Genomic DNA, 23,114 nt, shown 5'->3' with positions numbered 1-23,114 from the left:
GTTGTATATATTTTTTCCTATTCCTCACAGGCAACTGAAGGCCTACTGCGATGTTAAAATTATTGGAAATATAATATGACTCCTTTCCCTTTTTCTGGCACCAAATGATTTAAATGAACAATCTCTGATAAAGTCCATCTCAGATACCAAAGCAAAACAGACCTTCCAGAGAAAAGTGTGAACAAAGGGAAAAATGATTAGAAATTTTAAATTATCTATTTCAAAAGAAGGTCTATTTTCATCAATTGGAAAAGTTTCCCCTTACTCCTATTTTTAATCTCTGTTTTATAGTCTCAGTTTCAAGAACTTATTACATCTGTGAAAAGAAAACATATAGATTAGAAAAACTTACCAGTGAAAAATTATTGAATTAAAAATTATAGTGGATAAAATAATTGTAAGGTGCATTTCACTTGCATGACTTGGGTCGACTCGAAGTGCAGAGTTAGCAGAGACAATGAGTTTGGAAGATCATGGCATGTTTTCCACTAGTCTACCAATCATTATTTAAGGATTTAAATTTCATAAATGGAATTCATGGCATAGTAAAGGCAATTACATTCAAATGGATGGGACTTGCTGGCAAGATGGAGGAGTAGAAAGATGTTAGCTCACCCCTTCTTAGGAACACCGAAATCACAACTAACTGCTGAACAACCATCAACAACAACAAAAAAAAGAATGCTGGAACCTATAAAAAAAAATACCCTACACCCACAGACAAAGAAGAAGCCACAACAAGACGGTAGGAGGGGTGCCATCATGACAAAATCAAATCCCATACCTGCTGGGTGGCCAACCCACAACTGGAAAATAATTATATCGCAGAAGTTCTCCCACAGGAGTGAAAGTTTTGAGACCCATGTCAGGCTCCTGAGCCTGTGGGTCTGGCAACGGGGGCTGCGGGGAGCCACCAGAGAATCTTTGAAGGTCAAAGATTTGAAGGTCAGTGGGGTTTGATTGCAGGAATTCTACAGGAATGGGGGAAACAAACTCCACTCTTGCAGATGCACACAAGGTCTAGTGCACCACCAGGATCCAGAGAAAAAAGCAGTGACCTCATAAGATACTGGGCCAGACCTACCTGCTAGTATTGAAGGGCTACCCACGGAGGCTGGTGGGGCAGCTGTGGCTCACTGCAGGAAAGAAGACACTGGCAGCTGCAGTTTTGGCAAGTACTCATTGGCGTGAGCTCTCCTGGAGTCCACCATACCCCCCACCCCCGTGAAAACCTAGCCACACGCAACAGCCTGTAGGCTCCAGTGCTGGTATGCCTCAGGCCAAACAACAAACAGCATGGGAACACAGCCCCACCCATCAGCAGACAGGCTGCTTAAATCTTCCTGAGCATGGCCCTGCCCACCAGAGGAACAAGAAAGAAGAACAAAGGCCAAAGATAGTAGAAGAAAAGAAATAATCATAAAGATGAGAGCATAAATAAATGAAATAGAGATGAAGAAAATAATAGAAAAGATCAATGAAACTAAAAGCTGGTTCTTTGAAAAGATAAACAAAATTGATAAATCTTTAGCCACACTCATCAAGGAAAAAAGGGAGAGGGCTCAATTCAATAAAATTAGAAATGAAAAGGAGAAGTTACAATCAACACCACAGAAATATGAAGGATCATAAGAGACTACTATAAGCACCTATATGCCAATAAAATAGACAACCTGGAAGAAATGGACAAATTCTTAGAAATGTACAGTCTCCCAAGACTGAACCAGGAAGAAATAGAAAATATGAATAGACCAATCACAAGTACTGAAATTGAAACTGAAATTTTAAAACTCCTAAAAAACAAAAGTTCAGGACCAGATGGCTTCACAGGCAAATTCTATCAAACATTTAGAAAAGAGATAACACCTATCCTTCTGAAACTATTCCAAAAAAATTGCAGAGGAAGGAACACTCCCAACCTCATTCTATGAGGTCACCATCACCTGATATCAAAACCAGACAAAGATACCCCAAAAACAGAAAATTACAAGCCAATATCACTGATTAACATAGATGCAAAAATCCTCAACAAAATACTAGCAATCCAAATCCAACAATACATTAAAAGGATCATACACCATGATCAAGTGGGATTTATCCCAGGATGCAAGGATTTTTCAATATCCACAAATCAATCAGTGTGATACACCCCATCAACAGATTGAAGGAAAAATCCATATGATCATCTCAATAGATGCAGAAAAAGCTGTTGACAAAATACAACAACCATTTATGATAAAAAACTCTCCAGAAAGTGGGCATATACCCACTTTCTGGGTATATGCCAGATGAAAGAGGGAACATACCTCAACATAATAAAGGCCATATACGACAAACCTACAACTAACATCATACTCAACAGTGAAAAGCTGAAAGCATTTCTTCTAAGATCAGGAACAAGACAAGGAGGTCCACTCTCTCCACTTTTATTCAACATAGTTTTGGAAGTCTTAGCCACGGCAATCAGAGAAGAAAAAGAAGTAAAAGGAATCCAAATTGGAAAAGAAGAAGTAAAACTGTCACTGTTTGCAGATGACATGATACTATACGTAGAAAATCCTAAAGTCCTACTAGAAAACTACTAGAGCTCATCAATGAATTAGGTAAAATTGCAGGATACAAAATTAACACACAGAAATCTCTTGCCCTTCTATACACTAACAATGAAAGATCAGAAAGAGAAATTAAAGAAACAATCCCATTTACCATTGCATCAAAAAGAATAAAATACCTAGGAATAAATCTACCTGAGGAGAAAAAAGACCTATACTCTGAAAACTATAAGATGCTGATGAAAGAAATCAAACACAGTTGGAGAAATATACAATGTTCTTGGACTGGAAGAATCAATATTGTCAAATGACTATACTACCCAAGGCAATCTACAGATTCAATGCAATTCCTATCAAATTACCAGTGGCATTTTTCACAGAACTAGAATTTTTAAAAATCTTAAAAATTTTTAAGGAGATACATTTTTTATGGAGACACAAAAGACCCTGAATAGTCAAAGCAATCTTGAGAAAGAAAAATGGAGCTGGGGGAATCGGGCTCCCTGACTTCAGACTATACTACAAAGCTACAGTAATCAAGATAGTATGGTACTGGCATAAAAACAGAAATACAGATCAATGGAACAGGATAGAAAGCCCAGAAGGAAACCCATGCATGTATGGTCAATTACTCTATGACAAAGGAGGCAAGACTATACAATGGAGGAAAGACAGTCTCTTCAATAAATGGTGCTAGGAAAACTGGACAGCTACATGTAAAAAAATAAAATTAGAACATTCTCTAACACCATACACAAAAGTAAACTCAAAATGGATTAAAGATCTAAATGTAAGGGTGGATATTATAAAATTGTTAAAGGAAAACACAGGCAGAACACTCTTTGACATAAATTGCAGCAATATCTTTTTTGCGTCATCTCCTACAGTAATGGTAATAAAAACAAAAATAAACCAATGGGACCTAATTAAACCCAAAAGCTTTTGCACAGCAAAGGAAACCACAGACAAAATGAAAGGACAACCCACAGAATGGGAGAAAATATTTGTAAACGATGCAACTGACATGGGATTAGTCTCCAAAATTTACAAACAGCTCATGTGGCTAAATTCAAACAAACAAACAAACAACCCAATCAAAAGATGGGCAGAAGATCTAAATAGACACTTCCTCAAAGAAGATGTACAGATGGCCAAGAGGCACATGAAAAATGCTCAACATCACTAAGTATTAGAGGAATGCAAATCAAAACTACAATGAGATATCATCTCACACCAGTCAGACTGGCCATCATCAAAAAGTCTACAAACAATAAATTCTGGAGAGGGTGTGGAGAAAAGGGAACTCTCCCACACTGTTCGTGGGAATGTAAATTGGTACAGCCACTATTGAGAACAGTATGGCGGTTCCTTAAAAAACTAAAAATAGAGCTACCATATGATCCAGCAATCCCACTCCTGGGTATATACCTGGAGAAAAACATGGTTTGAAAGCATACATGCAGCCCAGTGTTCATTGCAGTGCTGTTTACAATAGCCAGCACATGGAAGCAACCTAAATGTCCATCAACAGAGGAATGGATAAAGAAGATGTGGTACATATATACAGTGGAATATTACTCAGCCATAAGAAGGGAAAAAATGGTGCCATTTGCTGAGACATGGATAGACCTAGAGTCTGCCATACAGAGTGAAGTAAGCCAGAAAGAGAAAAAGAAATATTGTATAATATCACTTATATGTGTAATCTAGAAAAATGGTACAGATGAACTTATTTGCAAAGCAGAAATAGAAACACAGATGTAGAGAACAAACTTATGGATACCAAGGGGGGGAGGGGAGTGGGATGAATTGGGAGATTGGGATTGAAATATATACATTACTACATATAAAATAGATAACTATTGAGAACCTACTGTATAGCATACTATTTCACTCATACTAAGTGAAATAAGTCAGCCAGAGAAAGACAAATATCATATGATATCGCTTATATGTGAAATCTAAAAAAAATGATACAAATGAACTCATTTATGAAACAGAAACAGACTCACAGACTTAGAGAACGAACTTATGGTTACCAGGGAGGAAGCGGGGGGGGGGATAGATTGGGATTGACATGTACACACTACTATATTTAAAATTGATAACCAACAAGGACCTACTGTATAGCACAGGGAACTCTGCTCAATATTCTGTAATATCCTAAATGGGAAAAGAATTTGAAAAAGAATAGATACATGTATATGTAAAACTGAATCCCTTTGCTTTACACCTGAAACTAACACAACATTGTTAATCAACTATGCTCCAATGTAAAATAAAATTTTTTTAAAAATTCAAATGAATGAACAGAAGGTTAGTGATATCACACATACTACTCCCTGCCTTCCTTAATCCTAGTCTTCAGCAGGCACTAGTGACTTTAAACTCAAAAACTCATAAATAATCAGAGCCTTTATCACTACTCTTTATAGAATATGGAATTAATCTCGCTGCCTCACGCCTGATATTTGGTATGCTAGAATTAGGTGCTTCATTCACCTTGAAAGTATTAAAATAATTTGTATTTCCCTAGGACCAAATGATTTTGATTAATCACATACAATGAGGCTCAGGAATTGTAACATATTCAGAGATTCCAAAGAAAATGCCTCAAAACCCTGCAGTATTTTTAATTAATTAATTATTTCAACAAATATTTATTGAGTGCCCATGATGGACTCATCACTACTCTAAATGGTAAGATACTGTGATGAGTAAGACTAAATCCCTACCATTTGGAACAAAGTCAAGTGGGAGTGACAGACAATACAAGTAAAGAAACATGTAATATACCAGGTAATGATACATGAAAAAAGTAGAGATGGGGTAGGGTGAGTGAGTGGATAATTATTTTACTTAGAGTGGCCAGAGAAGGCCCCTCTAAGGAGGTAACAGCTGAGTAGAGACCTGAATGGTGTGAATGAATGAACCCCAAGAAGATCCGGAGAAGAGCATTCCCATCAGACAGAAGAATAATTGTGGTGCTACTGCTAACTGTGCTGCTTATACAATAACCGCTCCTGATACCACCCTGTCACAACAGCACCTGAATTCTGCTTGTAACAGCAAGGTATACAGCCCCAAATGATGAATCATTATTGGCAACCCCATTCCATTTTGCCAAATGCTAGTTTTCTCATTCTCCTTTGAAGCTAAACATAGTCATGTAAACTAATTCTAGTCAATGGGACATAAAATCTGCTGGAGGATTATTGGGTAAATTTCTGTTTCTTTGTAGAAATAAAAGGGGGCAAGTGCAAAAGAAAACTTGAATGTTCTACCCCCTGCCTTGATCCACAAATGATGCCTAGGACTGAAGCAAACATCCGGTAATAATGAAGTAACAAGCAGACTGTGAAAAAGAGGAAAGATAAGAAAGAGCCTGGTTCCTGGGTCCTTAATGACACTGTTAAGCCACTAAACCAATGCCAGGAATCCCTACCTCATGACTTCATTGGTCAGGTTCCAATGGCATTGCCAGTAAAATGTAGTTTCAAAGTCAAGATCACAAGGCCATAAGAACTGTTGTTAACACTTCAAAAATATTTAAGGTAGTATCTTACAGACCCACTTGACTAGACAAAGAATATTCTAAGTATCTTAGGGTGGCCTCTTAGACCCTCTCTGCTAGACCAGAGAGCTTCTAAGATTCTTAAGGATATGTTTTAAAGATATGTTAAGGATATGTTTTAAAGATATTTTGGGGGTGTAACATTTGGCTAAGGTCATAATTTGATACCCAGGAAACCCGCAAAATCTCTAAGATAATCATAGTATCTTGGACTGAAAGGAACAGAGACAATTTAAAATGCAAAGAGGTTTCTGAATTCTTAACTTTCTACAGATAAGACACAGGCTGCAAAGCTACTCAGCTACAAATATAAGCTCTTTCTTATGGAAAAAGAAAGATTCTCAGAGGGCAGAGCCAGAAGCTTCCGAATTACTATGGCTCACTGACTGCTATATGCTTCTCTTTACCCTTCCTTCACCTTTGGAATGTAAGTGCCTGTTGTTATCCTATTTCTGATTCACCATTGTATGTATGTAGTGGACAGATAACTGGTCTCTTCAATTCACAGGTCTTAAGATTGAGAGAAGCCACGCTCAAGAAGCTTCATCTACCTGGATCTGATTTAGATGATGAAATTCTGTACTTAAGCTTGAGACTAATGCAGTAATGGCATGAAACTAAGAATTTTGGAAGCAGAGTAAGTGTATTTTGCATGTGGGAGAGAAATTACTTGGAGCTAGAGATGATTAATCTGTGGATGATCCCCAATGAACAACATCTTCCAAAATTCACGCTCTTATGTAGTCCCCTCCCATATTGGGTCAGGGCTGAGCCTGGGACCTACTTTAACTAACAGAATGGAGTGAAAGTGACCCTATGCTAGTACAAAGCCTAAGTCTTAAGAGTATCTGAAACTTCTGTTTTTGTATATTGGAAGCCCTGAGCTGCCACATAAAAAGTTCAGTTGCCCTGCTAGAAAGACCACATAGAGAGACAATATGAAGAGGTTGCATGGACAAGGGGAGGAATAATCCCTAAGATTACAGAGAGAGAAACTGAGACAGAGAGAGAGAGAGAGAGAGAGAAGTTGAGAGAGAAGAAGAGAAACAGGCACATCAAACCAGATGTCCATGCATCACAATTGAGCCCAGACCTACGGCTGTTTCCATCAGGGTATAAAACACATAAGTGAGCCATAATGAGTGTTCCAGCGCAGTCAAGCTCCTAGATGACTACAGGACCAGCCAACATCAAGTGGAGCAAAACAACTACCTACCTAAGCGAAGTCAACCCATAGAATCTTGAGAAATAATAAAATGGTTATTTTAAGCCACTAAATTTTGGAGTGCTTTGTTATGGAGCAATAAATAATTCACTTAACAAATGAAAACTGAACATTTTGGAAGTCAGATTCAATAAAGAAATTAAAAGGCAAACCACAAAAACTATGAAAAAGTATGTGTCATGAATATACAAGGTTATTATCTTTATAATAAAAAGAGCTCATTATAAAACCTAAACAACATCACCAAAAACTCAACAGAAAAAAATGGACAATCTACTCATAGGGAAAATCAAAATGGCTAATAAGCATGAAAATGTTTTAATCATTATTTAAAATATCATTAATACTCAAATATCACTGGTCAGAATATAAAGTGGCACAGTCTTTCAGGAGAGCAATTTGTCAACATGCTGTTTCTATGAATATATGAGGAGATAATCACAGACACAAATAAATAGGTAAAAGAATATTAATTTCAAGCTTAATGTCCAAAAATATAGAAACTATTTTATATTACTGAATATCAATATTTGAGGCTATCCTGCACCTTGCAAATTTTAAAGAAAATTGAGGTAACATGCTTATAATATCAAGTTTTAAAAAGCATAATATAAAATTATACATATATAGTTTGATCCAAGTTTTTAAAAATAACTAAGAGATATACATATGTGGGCTTCCCTGGTGGCGCCGTGGTTGAGAATTTGCCTGCTAATGCAGGGGACACGGGTTCAAGCCCTGGTCTGGGAGGATCCCACATGCCACGGAGCAACTAGGCCCATGAACCACAACTACTGAGCCTGCGCGTCTGGAGCCTGTGCTCCGCAACAAGAGAGGCCGCGATAGTGAGAGGCCCGCGCACCGTGATGAAGAGTGGCCCCCGCTTGCCACAACTAGAGAAAGCCCTCGCACAGAAACGAAGACCCAACACAGCAAAAATAAATTAATTAATAAACTCCTACCCCCAACATCTTCTTTAAAAAAAAAGAAATATACATATGTTAATAACAAAGACTGAAAGGAAATAAAATTATTAAATGTGGCAGTAGAATTATGACTACTTTTATTTTCTTTTTTATACTTCTATTTTCTAAATTTCCTATAATGACTGTGTATTACTTTCACATTCAGTAAAAACAAGAATGTTTTTCTTTTTAAGTTACATTGCTTAGCGTATTGATCTAGGTAATTAGGAATAATTCCCCAACTTGAGATATTTAATAAAATTATATCTTTTCGAATTTGGAAAGGAATTTAGAAATGACCTAGTATAAACTACCATTCAGTAGATGAGAAAATAGGCCTAGGGATTCAGGTGCGTAAGCTTGCTGATGTATTTAGAGACAGAGCCATACTTAGAACTCAAATTGTTTTCCCACTGACCAATACACATTTTTACACTGCTTTATGATAGTGACTCAAACAAGATGTAAATATCTAAGTAGAATAACTGTCATTTTGAGAAATGCTTTTCCGTGGTGTACCTTTAAATTTTCAGATCATTCTCTTTTTTTTTTTTTTTTTTTTGCGGTTCGCGGGCCTCTCACTGTTGTGGCCTCTCCCGTTGCGGAGCACAGGCTCTGGACGCGCAGGCTCAACGGCCGTGGATCACGGGCCCAGCTGCTCCGTGGCACGTGGGATCTTCCCGGACCAGGGCACGAACCCGTGTCCCCTGCATCGGCAGGCGGACTCTCAACCACTGCGCCACCAGGGAAGCCCCATTCTCATTTTAAACTATAAAACTGTTTGTAACAGGGGCACATATGCTATTTCCTATAACAGTTTCATTAAAAATTTCCACTGAAATAACCTCTCAGGCTTTCCTTTGAATTTAGATTTTGCTACCATTGTTATATTTTCAGCTGAATTTTACATCAAACCATGAGACTGGTTTGTACTACTGGTTTCTCAGATCACTTTGCTTTTCCTTCAAAGGTTTTTTTCCTCCTTATTTGATGAGTATTAGTAGGGTGGGAATATTTAATATACTTAGACACATTTCTACTTGGAGACATTTGTATTTTCAATTTATTTATTTTTTATTAATGAATTCTTTAGTTTTTCTTAGTCTTATACTTCTAATACGAGGGCAGATACCTTTAGTTCAAGGTCTCCCTTTGGATAGAGACTTTGAAAACTACCTTTTGCTTTTGAATCTGGGGAAACTAAGCTTGTGCTCTTCCTTCAAGCTAAGCTCACATTGTTGCTTTGCCACCTAATTTCTGTTGGAGATAAATTTAAGTTCCTCCTCTTTATTCTACCTGGATTTATACGGATATTTTTCAACTTTACCTCTGATGGAGATGAGTCAGTTTTTAAAAGGCTTGGATATCTATCTTTCAGTTTTTCTTCTGGTGGGAAGAACAGATTTTTCATTTTTCTCTCCAGCATAGCCTCTTGCTGGTGTTCCTCTAAAGGTGGTATTTCGTCCTCTTCTGTTAATGTCAGCCTAAGAATAGTGGGCAATGGAGTATCTGTTTCTTTTGTTGACATGTCACTTGTAGGAGCAACAACATTTGAATCATCTTCACCCGACTGGTTCAAAGTTGGCAGAGTCAGGCCTTTCTTATCATCATTATCCAGTAACTAGAAAATGTATCAATAAGACAAGCTACCTATTAATCATTATCAACTAGAAAATATTTAAAACTAACAAAATTGGACTTAAAATCATTTGTACTTTTATCCTTTATTATAACAAGTTACCATCAATATTTGTAAATTATTACATTCCTTATTAGAAGAGTTGAGAAATTCTCTACTTGCCTGATACCATGGACTATAGGATATTATCCATAAAAATGATCATACTGCATTATAAACTAGTGGTTCTCATATATGCATATTTTATAAATCATCAGCATCTCAGAGAAGAAAACCAAGGGGTCTGACATTTTACTGTTACTATACTATCACCAATATACCATAACAAAGGAAACTTTAATAGCAAAATAGCACAAAGAACAATATCATAAAAACCACAATAATATGGTAAAATAAAGGAAATTTAAATAGCAAAATAGTACAAAGCATAGTATCATAAAAGAAAGGACTGTTAAGTCTGTTAAGCCAAGTAAATTTAGCTGTATGAGAAATTCTCTATATTGTCTTTTTTTCTCTCTCTTTGGATTGTGCAAAACAGAACATACTGACTCTTCAATTGGTATTTTGGGAGCCACTGGCCCAAGAATAGAAATCATTAAATCCTATTTGTCAAGTAGTATGGAAGAATCTTTTGTATTTTATTGGTTTACATAGGGGTCCACTGCCTTACGGAATTAATACCTTCTGTAAAAGCTAAAAAGTAAATAATATTATGTGAACTCTATTTCTATTTATAAAATATAGACTATTACTTTGGAGATTATACATTACAGAGAATACACAGTTGTATCATAGAGCAAAAGTAAAGAATGTAGTTAGGTCTGTGGCATCCATTTCTAAGTGCAGAACTTTATGCTTTCTTTTACTTGTTTCCCCCCTTCTGTTCATAAACACCTTTTGTCCCCTATAGTCATATGTACTTTAAAATGTTACTATTTGATACTGAAACTTCCCTTTTAATAGTGTAATTTAAATTAAATAAATCGTGTAACACTGTACAGATATTGTTGTAACAGAAATAACCGTGAAAACTTGAATAACTTCTTGAGTGCTTTCTTCTTTCCATCTATAAATATTTCTCCATTTATAAATATTTCATTCCTTTATAAAATAGTAACTATTCGAAGTTCTCTTTCAAGTTCCCTTACCTCACTTGGAAGAGTTTCAGCTTCTTCCTTTATAAGAAGGATATCTGTTAAGAAATTCATAGAAGTATTTTATTATATATAAAAAATAAACATTATTTATATGCATTAATAAAATAGTACAGTTTTTCTCACCAAGAATAAGAGCAATTTAAATCAAACCAGTTATTCAAACATAAACACTACATATTTAGTAAAAACAGGCTGATGAATCTCTGGGAAGATGGAGGAGTAAATGAACAAGTATGGAGATGAAGTGAAAACATGTATAAAATGATAAGATTTCAGATCCCTCAATATAAGACATAAAAACAGGCATGTACTATATTTTACTAAAAGTCAAGAGGAAATAAAAATAAATCCCAGATGGTCAGTGATAAGGTTGGGATTGGAAAAAAAGAGTAAAGTTGTATGTAATCAGAAAAAATAGGACCATTCAAGAGAGGCTAACTGAAGCACTTGTAAAGTTTTCCTAGAAATATAAAGAATACGTATTTAGCAAACAAAAAAGAAAATTCTAAAAGGGAAAGGGAATAAATGAGATACAAAGGGATGCATAAGTCTAGTAAAAAAAAAATTATTAAGGTCACTATTAGCTGCATGACTGCTGTCAGCTCATTTTTCTGAGCCTTGGTTTTCTCACATGTAAAATAGATTAGTGATAGCTTATCTTATAGGTATGTTACAAGTATATACAATGGGAGCAGCAATGTGGTTAAATGCTTGACTTCTTGGGTCAAATAGACTAGGTTCAAATTAATGGCTGTGTCACCTCTCACTGACTTGATCCTCAGTTTTCTCATCTGTAAATATGTGGAGAAATAATAATAGCACCCTCGATTGACTGCTCTGAGTACTGAGTTACATAATCCAAGTAATGTGCCTGGAACTCAGTGATCAGTAAATGTTAGCTGTAACTATAGGGAGCCACTGGAATGCCAAAAGGAGAGAAGTCACTAGAGGATCCAATGGGACTTGAAATAAACTCCGTGGATAAGTGAAAAAGAGTAAAAAAAAAAAAAAAAAAAAAAAAAGTAACCACCAGTGTGTGAGAGAGGTTAACCTCCAATATTCAACAGCAATATTGAAGAGAGAAGTTGTGATTCTCCTACAACCTAAAACTTGAATGTTTCAGTGAAAGAGTAGATTAAAGATCAAATAGCTCTGCTAGGCTGGTTGATCCTCAGAGGTTAAGAAATGAATATATCAAAGCCTGAGGTAGCCGGGGAAGTAGAATTAGAGAAGTAACCTGTGGCCAGTCTTGTAACAATAAATCATTAATCCACACCGGCAGAATCCAAGATTTTAAAGATAGAGTATTATGCATCTATTTTAACTTACTTTCTAAATGAATCTCTTAAGAGAGATTTTTCTTAAAGACTGCATGAACAGTATCTTCTATTAATTAAATATCTTACTGATAATTTGTGCAAAGTTCTCACATTTAATGTTAATTTAATTTCCTGTCCTGCTCTCTCTCCTCCTCCCTTTCTCTTACACACACACACGCACATGCATACACACATCCTCCACATAAAAAAGACCAATAGCTCTACAGTTAACGATGTTTAATAAAAATACCTTTTCATAGATTATAGGTAAGATTTAACTTTTTCCTTGCTCTTAAAGAGGAAAGGACTATTAAAAATAAAAATAACTCTTAATTGGGTCTAAGTATTTTCTTTGGAGTGTTACAAAATAAATACTATATACCAAAACTATAATGAAATGTATTTTTATTCCCTAACAAAAAATGAAGTATACTTAAAGCAGATCGCTAGTTTTCTTTTTGTGATATAACCACCCTGTTTTACTTATCTTAATAATAAATACAAAAAGGTAAATTAGTTTCTTAACCTGATGTTACAGTATCTGTGGGTCTCTCTTCCAACTGGCTTTCAAGTATCTCATTGGTATTACTTTCCTAGAAGAAAAAAACATATTGGAAGAATGTTTAAAGAGCTAAATTATTTTTTCCTGCTTTCATAACTTTTTAAAATACTTTTAAAAAATTTACAGAAGACAAGAAGAATATGGGTTTGTGAGAAAAGCAAACAGTACTGTTTTAAAGAGAGGCACACCCTGGCTAGGAGTTAATGGTCCAGGAAGAGAAGACCCAAGAATTGATAGAGTTTCCGAATGATGAATGCATGACAGAAAAAGATTACAAGACAAATGACATAATGTTTAACTTCAAGTGGTATAAGAGGATACCCACGGGAAACAGATCACTTTTTTATTGGAATACATTATGGTCTATCAGTTGCAAAATGATGTGGATCTTTATAAAATTCCAAGAAGAATTATAAGGTGGAGTGACCACTGGCTCTTATAAAATACTGATTTTTCAATGAGAACCCAAAGTTCAGAGTCCCTTTAAAGAAAAGCCCTGCAAAATTTTCCTAAAATACTAATTCTGTATTAGCAAATGCTAATCAATTTATCTTATCGCAGCACACTCCTGCCCAATTATCTCAGAGGCATTGAAAAACATGAATATATCAATATGTTATGACTACCATTTCAAAGCTGTGATTTTAGTCAATGTTTTATCTATTCACTGAAATCCCTATGAATCTTTTACTGCCAGGTCAAAATGTATAGATTAGATAGTACTTCTAAATAGTAAATCTTACTTATATATCGGATAAGGGTCTAGTATCCAAAATATATAAAGAACTCTTACAACTCAACAATAAAAATACAAATAGCCTAATTAAAAAATCAGCAAAAGATATGAATAAAAATTTATTCAGAGAAGATATACAAATGGCCAGTATTCACACGAAAAGATGTTCACATCATTGGTCATTAAAGAAATGCAAATCAAAACCACAATGAGATACCACTTCAAACCCACTAGGATGGCCATAATTAAATTTTTTTAAAAAAGGAAAATAACAAGTGTTGTAGGAGATATGGCACCCTCATGCATTGCTGGTTAAATGTAAAATTGTGCAGCTGCTGTGGCAAACAGTTTGGTAGTTTCTGAAAAAGTTAACAGAATTATGATATGATCCAGCAATTCCACTCCTAAGTATATACCCAAGAGAATTAAAAACATACATGCACACAGAAACTGCACATGAATGTTCACAGCAGCATTATACATAATAGCTAAAAAGTGGAGACAACCAAATGTCCATCAACTGATGAGTAGATAAAAAAATGTAGTATATCCAAACAATGAAATATTATTTGGCAATGAAATGAAATGAAGTATTGATACATGCTACAATAGTGATGAACCTTAAAAACACTATACTAAGTGAAAGAATCAAGTCACAAAGGACCATATATTGTATGATTCCATTTATATGAAATATCCAGAACAAGAAAATCTTTAGAGATATAGAGTACATTAGTTGTCATCTAGGGCTAGCAGGGCATGAGGGGTTTGGAGGGTATAGGCTAAGAGGTATGGGGTTTCTTTTCGGGGTAATGATAATGTTCTCTGATTCTAGCGATGGAAGCACAACTCTGTCAGTATACTTAGGGTCACTGAACTGTACACTTTAAATGGATGAACAGTATAGTATGTGAATTATATCTCAACAAAGCTGTTAAAAACTAAACCTTATAAATTATTAATCAATATTTATTGAATGTCACATTATCAAAATAGGAACGTGCATGAACTATGAGTAGCATTTTATAGAGAGAGAACAAATAAACAATATCTGATCATTATTTTTACTTATCATAATTTTAAACTAAAAATCTATGTATGGAAGAATGTATTATGTTAATTACCTTAGTTTCTTTACGTTCCAATCTTGGGGTAAGAACTCCTTCTAAATAGCTAGCTTTTTCTATCCATGTACTCAGACGTCTATATTCTTTTTTCATTTTTTCTAGCCTAAAGAAAAATCAGTTACAGATTTAAAAAGTGACAGAAGAATATATACGGTATGAAGCAAAGAACAACACATACAGTATAATACATTTATAAAAAGTCCTTAAAGAAGAAAACCAGGGGGGGACCTTGAAGATGGCGGAAGAGTAAGACGCGGAGATCGCCTTCCTCCCCACGGATACACCAGAAATACATCCACACGTGGAACAACTCCTACAGAACTCCTACTGAAGGCTGGCAGAAGACCTCAGACCTCCCAAAAGGCAAGAAACTCCCCACGTAACTGGGTAGGGCAAAAGAAAAAACAGAGACAAAAGAATAAGGACGGCACCTGCACCAGTGGGAGGGAGCTGTGAAGGAGGAAAAGTTTCCACACACTAGGAAGCCCCTCCGCGGGCGGAGACTGCGGGAGGCAGAGGGGGGAGTTTCGGGACCGCGGAGTAGTGCACAGCGACGGGTGCGGAGGGCAAAGCGGGGAGATTCCTGCACAGACGATCGGTGCCGACCAGCACTCACCAACCCGAGAGGCTTGCTGCTCACCCACCGGGGCGGGCGGGGCTGCGAGCTGAGGCTAAGGTTTTGGTTTTGGACGGAGCTCAGGGAGAGGACTGGGGTTGGCGGCTTGAACATAGCCTGAAGGGGTTAGTGCACCACGACTAGCCGGGAGGGAGTTCGGGGAAAAGCCTGCACCGGCCGAAGAGGCAAGAGACTTTTTCTTCCCTCTTTGTCTCCTGGTGCGCGAGGAGAGGGGTCTAAGAGCGCTGCTTAAAGGAACTCCAGAGACGGGCGCGAGCCGCGGCTAAAAGCGCGAACCCCAGAGACGGGCGCGAGCCGCGGCTGAAAGCGCAAACCCCACAGACGGGCGCGAGCCGCGGCTGAAAGCGCAAACCCCACAGACGGGCGCGAGCCGCGGCTGAGGGCGCGAGCCCCCGAGACGGGCGCGAGCCGCGGCTGAAAGCGCAAACCCCAGAGACGGGCGCGAGCCGCGGCTAAAACCGCGGACCCCAGAGACGGGCGGGAGACGCTAAGGCTACTGCTGCCGCCACCAAGGGGCCTGTGTGCGAGCACAGGTCACTCTCCACACCCCTCTTCCGCGGAGCCTGTGCAGCCCGCCACTGCCAGGTTCCCGGGATCCAGGGACAACTTCCCCGGGACAGCGCACGGCGGGCCTCAGGCTGGTGCAACGTCACGCCGGCCTCTGCCGCAACGTCACGCTGCCTCTGCCGCCGCAGGCCGGCCCCGCACGCAGTGCCCCTCCTTCCCCCATCCCCCAACCCCCGGCCTGAGTGAGCCGGAGGCCCCGAATCGGCGGCTCCTTTAACCCCGTCCTGTCTGAGCGAAAAAACAGACGCCCTCCAGCGACCTACACGCAGAGGCAGGGCCAAATCCAAAGCTGAGCTCCTGTGAGCTGTGAAAACAAAGAAGAGAAAGGGAAATCTCTCCCAGCAGCCACAGAAGCAGCGGATTAAAGCTCCACAATCAACTTGATATACCCTGCATCTGTGGAATACCTGAATAGACAAGGAATGATCCCAAATTGAAGAGGTGGAATTTAGGAGCGAAATCTATGATTTTTTTCCCTTTTCCTCTTTTTGTGAAGGTGTACGTGTATGCTCCTGTGTGACATCTAGTCTGTATACTCTAGCTTCCACCATTTGTCCTAGGGCTCTATCCGTCCATGACTTTTTTTTAAAAAATTCTTTTTCTTAATAATTAAGTTTAATTGTAATAACTTTATTATACTTTACCTTCGTTCTTTCTTTCCTTCCTTCCCTCCCTCCTTTAGACAACGAATCACCCCAAATTGAGGAGGTGGTCTCAGGGAGCAGGATTTATGATTTTTCCCCCTTTACCTCTTTTTGTGAAGGTGTATGTGTATGCTTCTGTGTAAGATTTTCTCTGTATAGCTTTGCTTCCAACATTTGTCCTAAGGTTCTATCCGTCCCTTTTTTTTTTTCTAAATATTTTTTAATTCAATAACTATATTATACTTTATTTTATTTTTACTGTATCATCTTTCTTTCTGTCTTTTTTTCCTTCTTTCCCTCCTTCCTTCCTTCCTTCCTCCCTCCCTCCCTCCCTCCCTCCTTTCTTTCCTTCTTTGCTTCTTTCTTCCTTCCTTCCTTTCCTCCTTTCCTTCTTTCTTTCCTCATACTTCTACTAATTCTCTCTACTTTTTCTCCCTTTTATTCTGAGCCGTGTGGATGAAAGGCTCTTGGTGCTCCAGCCAGGAGTCAGGGCTCTGCCTCTGAGGTAGGAGAGCCAACTTCAGGTCACTGGTCAACAAGAGACCTCCCAGCTCCACATAATATTAAACAGCGGAAATCTCCCAGAGACCTCCATCTTAACACCAGCACCCAGCTTCACTCAACGACCAGCAAGCCACAGTGCTGGACAACCTATGCCAAACAACTAGCAAAACAGGAACACAACCCCACCCATTAGCAGAGAGGCTGCCTAAAATCATAATAAGGCCACAGACACCCCAAAACACACCACCAGACGTGAACCTGCCCACTAGAGAGACAAGATCCAGCCTCATCCAGCACAACACAGGCACTAGTCCCCTCCACCAGGAAGCCTACACAACCCACTGAAACAACCTTAGCCACTGGAGACAGACATCAAAAACAACGGGAACTACGAACCTGCAGCCTGCAAAAAGGAGACCCCAAACACAGTAAGATAAGCAAAATGAGAAGACAGAAAAACACACAGCAGATGAAGGAGCAAGATAAAAACCCACCAGACCTAACAAATGAAGAGGAAATAGGCAATCTACCTGAAAAAGAATTCAGAATAATGATAGTAAGGATGATCCGAAATCTTGGAAGTAGAATGGACAAAATGCAAGAAACAGTTAACAAGGACCTACAAGAACTAAAGATGAAACAAGCAACGATGAACAATGCAATAAATGAAATTAAAATCACTCTAGATAGGATCAATAGCAGAATAACTGAGGCAGAAGAACGGATAAGTGACCTGGAAGATAAAGTAGTGGAAATAACTACTGCAGAGCAGAATAAAGAAAAAAGAATGAAAAGAACTGAGGACAGTCTCAGAGACCTCTGGGACAACATGAAACGCACCAACATTCGAATTATAGGGGTTCCAGAAGAAGAAGAAAGAAAGAAAGGGACTGAGAAAATATTTGAAGAGATTATAGTTGAAAACTTCCCTAATATGGGAAAGGAAATAGTTAATCAAGTCCAGGAAGCACAGAGGGTCCCATACAGGATAAATACAAGGAGAAACACGCCAAGACACATATTAATCAAACTGTCAAAAATTAAATACAAAGAAAGCATATTAAAAGCAGCAAGGGAAAAACAACAAATAACACACAAGGGAATCCCCATAAGGTTAACAGCTGATCTCTCAGCAGAAACCCTACAAGCCAGAAGGGAGTGGCAGGACATACTGAAAGTGATGAAGGAGAATAGCCTGCAACCAAGACTACTCTACCCAGCAAGGATCTCATTCACATTTGATGGAGAAATTAAAACCTTTACAGACAAGCAAAAGCTGAGAGAGTTCAGCACCACCAAACCAGCCTTACAACAAATGCTAAAGGAACTTCTCTAGACACGAAACACAAGAGAAGGAAATGACCTATAGTAGCGAACCCAAAGCAATATATAAAATGGAAATAGGAACATACATATCAATAATTACCTTAAATGTAAATGGACTAAATGCTCCCACCAAAAGACACAGATTGGCTGAATGGATACAAAAACAAGACCCTTATATATGCTGTCTACAAGAGACCCACTTCAGAACTAGAGACACATACAGACTGAAAGTAAGGGGATGGAAAAAGATATTCCATGCAAATGGAAACCAAAAGAAAGCTGGAGTAGCAATTCTCATATCAGACAAAATAGACTTTAAAATAAGGACTATTAAAAGGGACAAAGAAGGACACTACATAATGATCAAGGGATCGATCCAAGAAGAAGATATAACAATTGTAAATATTTATGCACCCAACATAGGAGCACCTCAATACATAAGGCAAATACTAACAACCATAAAAGGGGAGATCAACAGTAACACATTCATAGTAGGGGACTTTAACACCCCACTTTCACCCATGGACAGATCATCCAAAATGAAAATAAATAAGGAAACACAAGCTTTAAATGATACATTAAACAAGATGGACTTAGTTGATGTTTATAGGACACTCCATCCAAAAACAACAGAATACACATTTTTCTCAAGTGCTCATGGAACATTCTCCAGGATAGATCATATCTTGGGTCACAAATCAAGCCTTGGTAAATTTAAGAAAACTGAAATTGTATCAAGTATCTTTTCCGACCACAACGCCATGAGACTAGATATCAATTACAGGAAAAGATCTGTAAAAAATACAAACACATGGAGGCTAAACAATACACTACTTAATAATGAAGTGATCACTGAAGAAATCAAAGAGGAAATAAAAAAATACCTAGAAACAAATGACAATGGAGACACAACGACCCAAAACCTATGGGATGCAGCAAAAGCAGTTCTAAGGGGGAAGTTTATAGCAATACAAGCCCACCTTAAGAAGCAGGAAACATCTCGAATAAACAACCTAACCTTGCACCTCAAGCAATTAGAGAAAGAAGAACAAAAAAACCCCAAAGCTAGCAGAAGGAAAGAAATCATAAAAATCAGATCAGAAATAAATGAAAAAGAAATGAAGGAAACAATAGCAAAGATCAATAAAACTAAAAGCTGGTTCTTTGAGAAGATAAACAAAATAGATAAACCACTAGCCAGACTCATCAAGAAAAAAAGGGAGAAGACTCAAATCAATAGAATTAGAAATGAAAAAGGAGAAGTAACAACTGACACTGCAGAAATAAAAAAAACCATGAGAGATTACTACAAGCAACTCTATGCCAATAAAATGGACAATCTGGAAGAAATGGACAAATTCTTAGAAATGCACAACCTGCCAAGACTGAATCAGGAAGAAATAGAAAATATGAACAGACCAATCACAAGCACTGAAATTGAAACTGTGATTAAAAACCTTCCAACAAACAAAAGCCCAGGACCAGATGGCTTCACAGGTGAATTCTATCAAACGTTTAGAGAAGAGCTAACACCTATCCTTCTCAAACTCTTCCAAAATATAGCAGAGGGAGGAACACTCCCAAATTCCTTCTACGAAGCCACCATCACCTTGATACCAAAACCAGACAAGGATGTCACAAAGAAAGAAAACTACAGGCCAATATCACTGATGAACATAGATGCAAAAATCCTCAACAAAATACTATCAAACAGAATCCAACAGCACATTAAAAGGATCATACACCATGATCAAGTGGGGTTTATTCCAGGAATGCAAGGATTCTTCAATATACGCAAATCTATCAATGTGATAAACTATATTAACAAATTGAAGGAGAAAAACCATATGATCATCTCAATAGATGCAGAGAAAGCTTTCGACAAAATTCAACACCCATTTATGATAAAAACCCTCCAGAAAGTAGGCATAGAGGGAACTTTCCTAAACATAATAAAAGCCATATATGACAAGCCCACAGCAAACATCATCCTCAATGGTGAAAAACTGAAAGCATTTCCACTAAGATCAGGAACAAGACAAGGTTGCCCACTCTCACCACTCTTATTCAACATAGTTTTGGAAGTTTTAGCCACAGCAATCAGAGAAGAAAAGGAAATAAAAGGAATCCAAATCGGAAAAGAAGAAGTAAAGCTGTCACTGTTTGCAGATGACATGATACTATACATAGAGAATCCTAAAGATGCTACCAGAAAACTACTAGAGCTAATCAATGAATTTGGTAAAGTAGCAGGATACAAAATTAATGCACAGAAATCTCTGGCATTCCTATATACTAATGATGAAAAATCTGAAAGTGAAATCAAGAAAACACTCCCATTTACCATTGCAACAAAAAGAATAAAATATCTAGGAATAAACCTACCTAAGGATACGAAAGACCTGTATGCAGAAAATTATAAGACACTGATGAAAGAAATTAAAGATGATACAAATAGATGGAGAGATATACCATGTTCTTGGATGGGAAGAATCAACATTGTGAAAATGACTCTACTACCCAAAGCAATCTACAGATTCAATGCAATCCCTATCAAACTACCACTGGCATTTTTCACAGAACTAGAACAAAAAATTTCGCAATTTGTATGGAAACACAAAAGACCCCGAATAGCCAAAGCAATCTTTAGAACGAAAAAAGGAGCTGGAGGAATAAGGCTCCCTGACTTCAGACTATATTACAAAGCAACAGTAATCAAGACAGTATGGTACTGGCACAAAAACAGAAAGACAGATCAGTGGAACAGGATAGAAAGCCCAGAGATAAACCCACGCACATATGGACACCTTATCTTTGATAAAGGAGGCAGGAATGTACAGTGGAGAAAGGACAGCCTCTTCAATAAATGGTGCTGGGAAAACTGGACAGGTACATGTAAAAGTATGAGATTAGATCACTCCCTAACACCATACACAAAAATAAGCTCAAAATGGATTAAAGACCTAAATGTAAGGCCAGAAACTATCAAACTCTTAGAAGAAAACATAGGAAGAACACTCTATGACATAAATCACAGCAAGATCCTTTCTGACCCACCTCCTAGAGTAATGGAAATAAAAACAAAAATAAACAAATGGGACCTAATGAAACTTCAAAGCTTTTGCACAGCAAAGGAAACCATAACCAAGACCAAAAGACAACCCTCAGAATGGGAGAAAACATTTGCAAATGAAGCAACTGACAAAGGATTAATCTCCAAAATTTACAAGCAGCTCATGCAGCTCAATAACAAAAAAACAAACAACCCCATCCAAAAATGGGCAGAAGACCTAAATAGACATTTCTCCAAAGAAGATATACAGAATGCCAACAAACACATGAAAGAATGCTCAACATCATTAATCATTAGAGAAATGCAAATCAAAACTACAATGAGATATCATCTCACACCAGTCAGAATGGCCATCATCAAAAAATCAAGAAACAATAAATGCTGGAGAGGGTGTGGAGAAAAGGGGACACTCTTGCACTGCTGGTGGGAATGTGAATTGGTTCAGCCACTGTGGAGAACAGTATGGAGGTTCCTTAAAAAACTACAAATAGAATTACCATATGACCCAGCAATCCCACTACTTGGAATATACCCTGAGAAAACCAAAATTCAAAGAGAGTCATGTACCAAAATGTTCATTGCAGCTCTATTTACAATAGCCAGGACATGGAAACAACCTAAGCGCCCATCATCGGATGAATGGATAAAGAAGATGTGGCACATATACACAATGGAATATTACTCAGCCTTAAAAAGAAATGAAATTGAGCTATTTGTAATGAGATGGATAGACCTAGAATCTGTCATACAGAGTGAAGTAAGTCAGAAAGAAAAAGACAAATACCGTATGCTAACACATATATATGGAATTTAAGGGAAAAAAATGTCATGAAGAACCTAGGGGTAAGATAGGAATAAAGAGGCAGACCTACTGGAGAACGGACTTAAGCATATGGGGAGGGGGAAGGGTGAGTTTTGACAGGGCGAGAGAGAGTCATGGACATATACACACTAACAAACGTAGTAAGGTAGATAGCTGGGGGGAAGCAGCCGCAAGGCACAGGGATATTAGCTCGGTGCTTTGTGACAGCCTGGAAGGGTGGGATGGGGAGAGTGGGAGGGAGGGAGACGCAAGAGGGAAGACATATGGGAACATATGTATATGTATAGCTGATTCACTTTGTTGTAAAGCAGAAACTAACACACCATTGTAAAGCAATTATACCCCAATAAAGATGTTTAAAAAAAAAAAAAAAAAAAAAAAAAAAAAAGAAGAAAACCAACAATATATTGTTTAAGGACACATAGGAAAAGGAATGATTACAACAAAAATCAGGATAGTAGTTACCTGGGGAGAGTTGGGGAGAGGGATGTAATCTCATAAGGGCACACAAAACACATTATAATATTGGTAATGTTGTATTTCTTAACTCGAATTGTAAATATCTAGGCAATGATCTCATTATCTTTATTTAAGTTATACATACATATTTAAGAAATTATTCTATATATATTGCTCTCATTTAAACTATATATACATATTTTATAAATTATTCAACACATATAT

General features: G+C 37.6%; 1 protein-coding gene across 1 annotated transcript in view; it reads right to left on the bottom strand.

Annotated features, from left to right (window-relative positions):
• Positions 1 to 9,535: 9,535 nt before the first annotated feature.
• The window catches only part of LOC116756959 (C2 calcium-dependent domain-containing protein 6-like), a 91,021-nt gene continuing 77,442 nt past the window's right edge, over positions 9,536 to 23,114 (bottom strand). The window contains exons 10-13 of the mRNA XM_032638157.1: positions 14,854 to 14,959; positions 12,958 to 13,024; positions 11,104 to 11,147; positions 9,536 to 9,937 (exon numbers count right to left, since the gene is read on the bottom strand). Of these exons, the coding sequence (XP_032494048.1) occupies positions 9,536 to 9,937; positions 11,104 to 11,147; positions 12,958 to 13,024; positions 14,854 to 14,959 (619 nt within the window). The remainder of the gene's footprint in view (positions 9,938 to 11,103; positions 11,148 to 12,957; positions 13,025 to 14,853; positions 14,960 to 23,114) is intronic.

This window comes from Phocoena sinus, chromosome 7 (genome assembly GCF_008692025.1).
Source record: "Phocoena sinus isolate mPhoSin1 chromosome 7, mPhoSin1.pri, whole genome shotgun sequence".
Classification (NCBI taxonomy): domain Eukaryota; kingdom Metazoa; phylum Chordata; class Mammalia; order Artiodactyla; family Phocoenidae; genus Phocoena; species Phocoena sinus.
The sequence above is the reverse complement of the archived record's forward strand: the minus strand, read 5'-3'. Positions and strand labels throughout refer to the sequence as shown.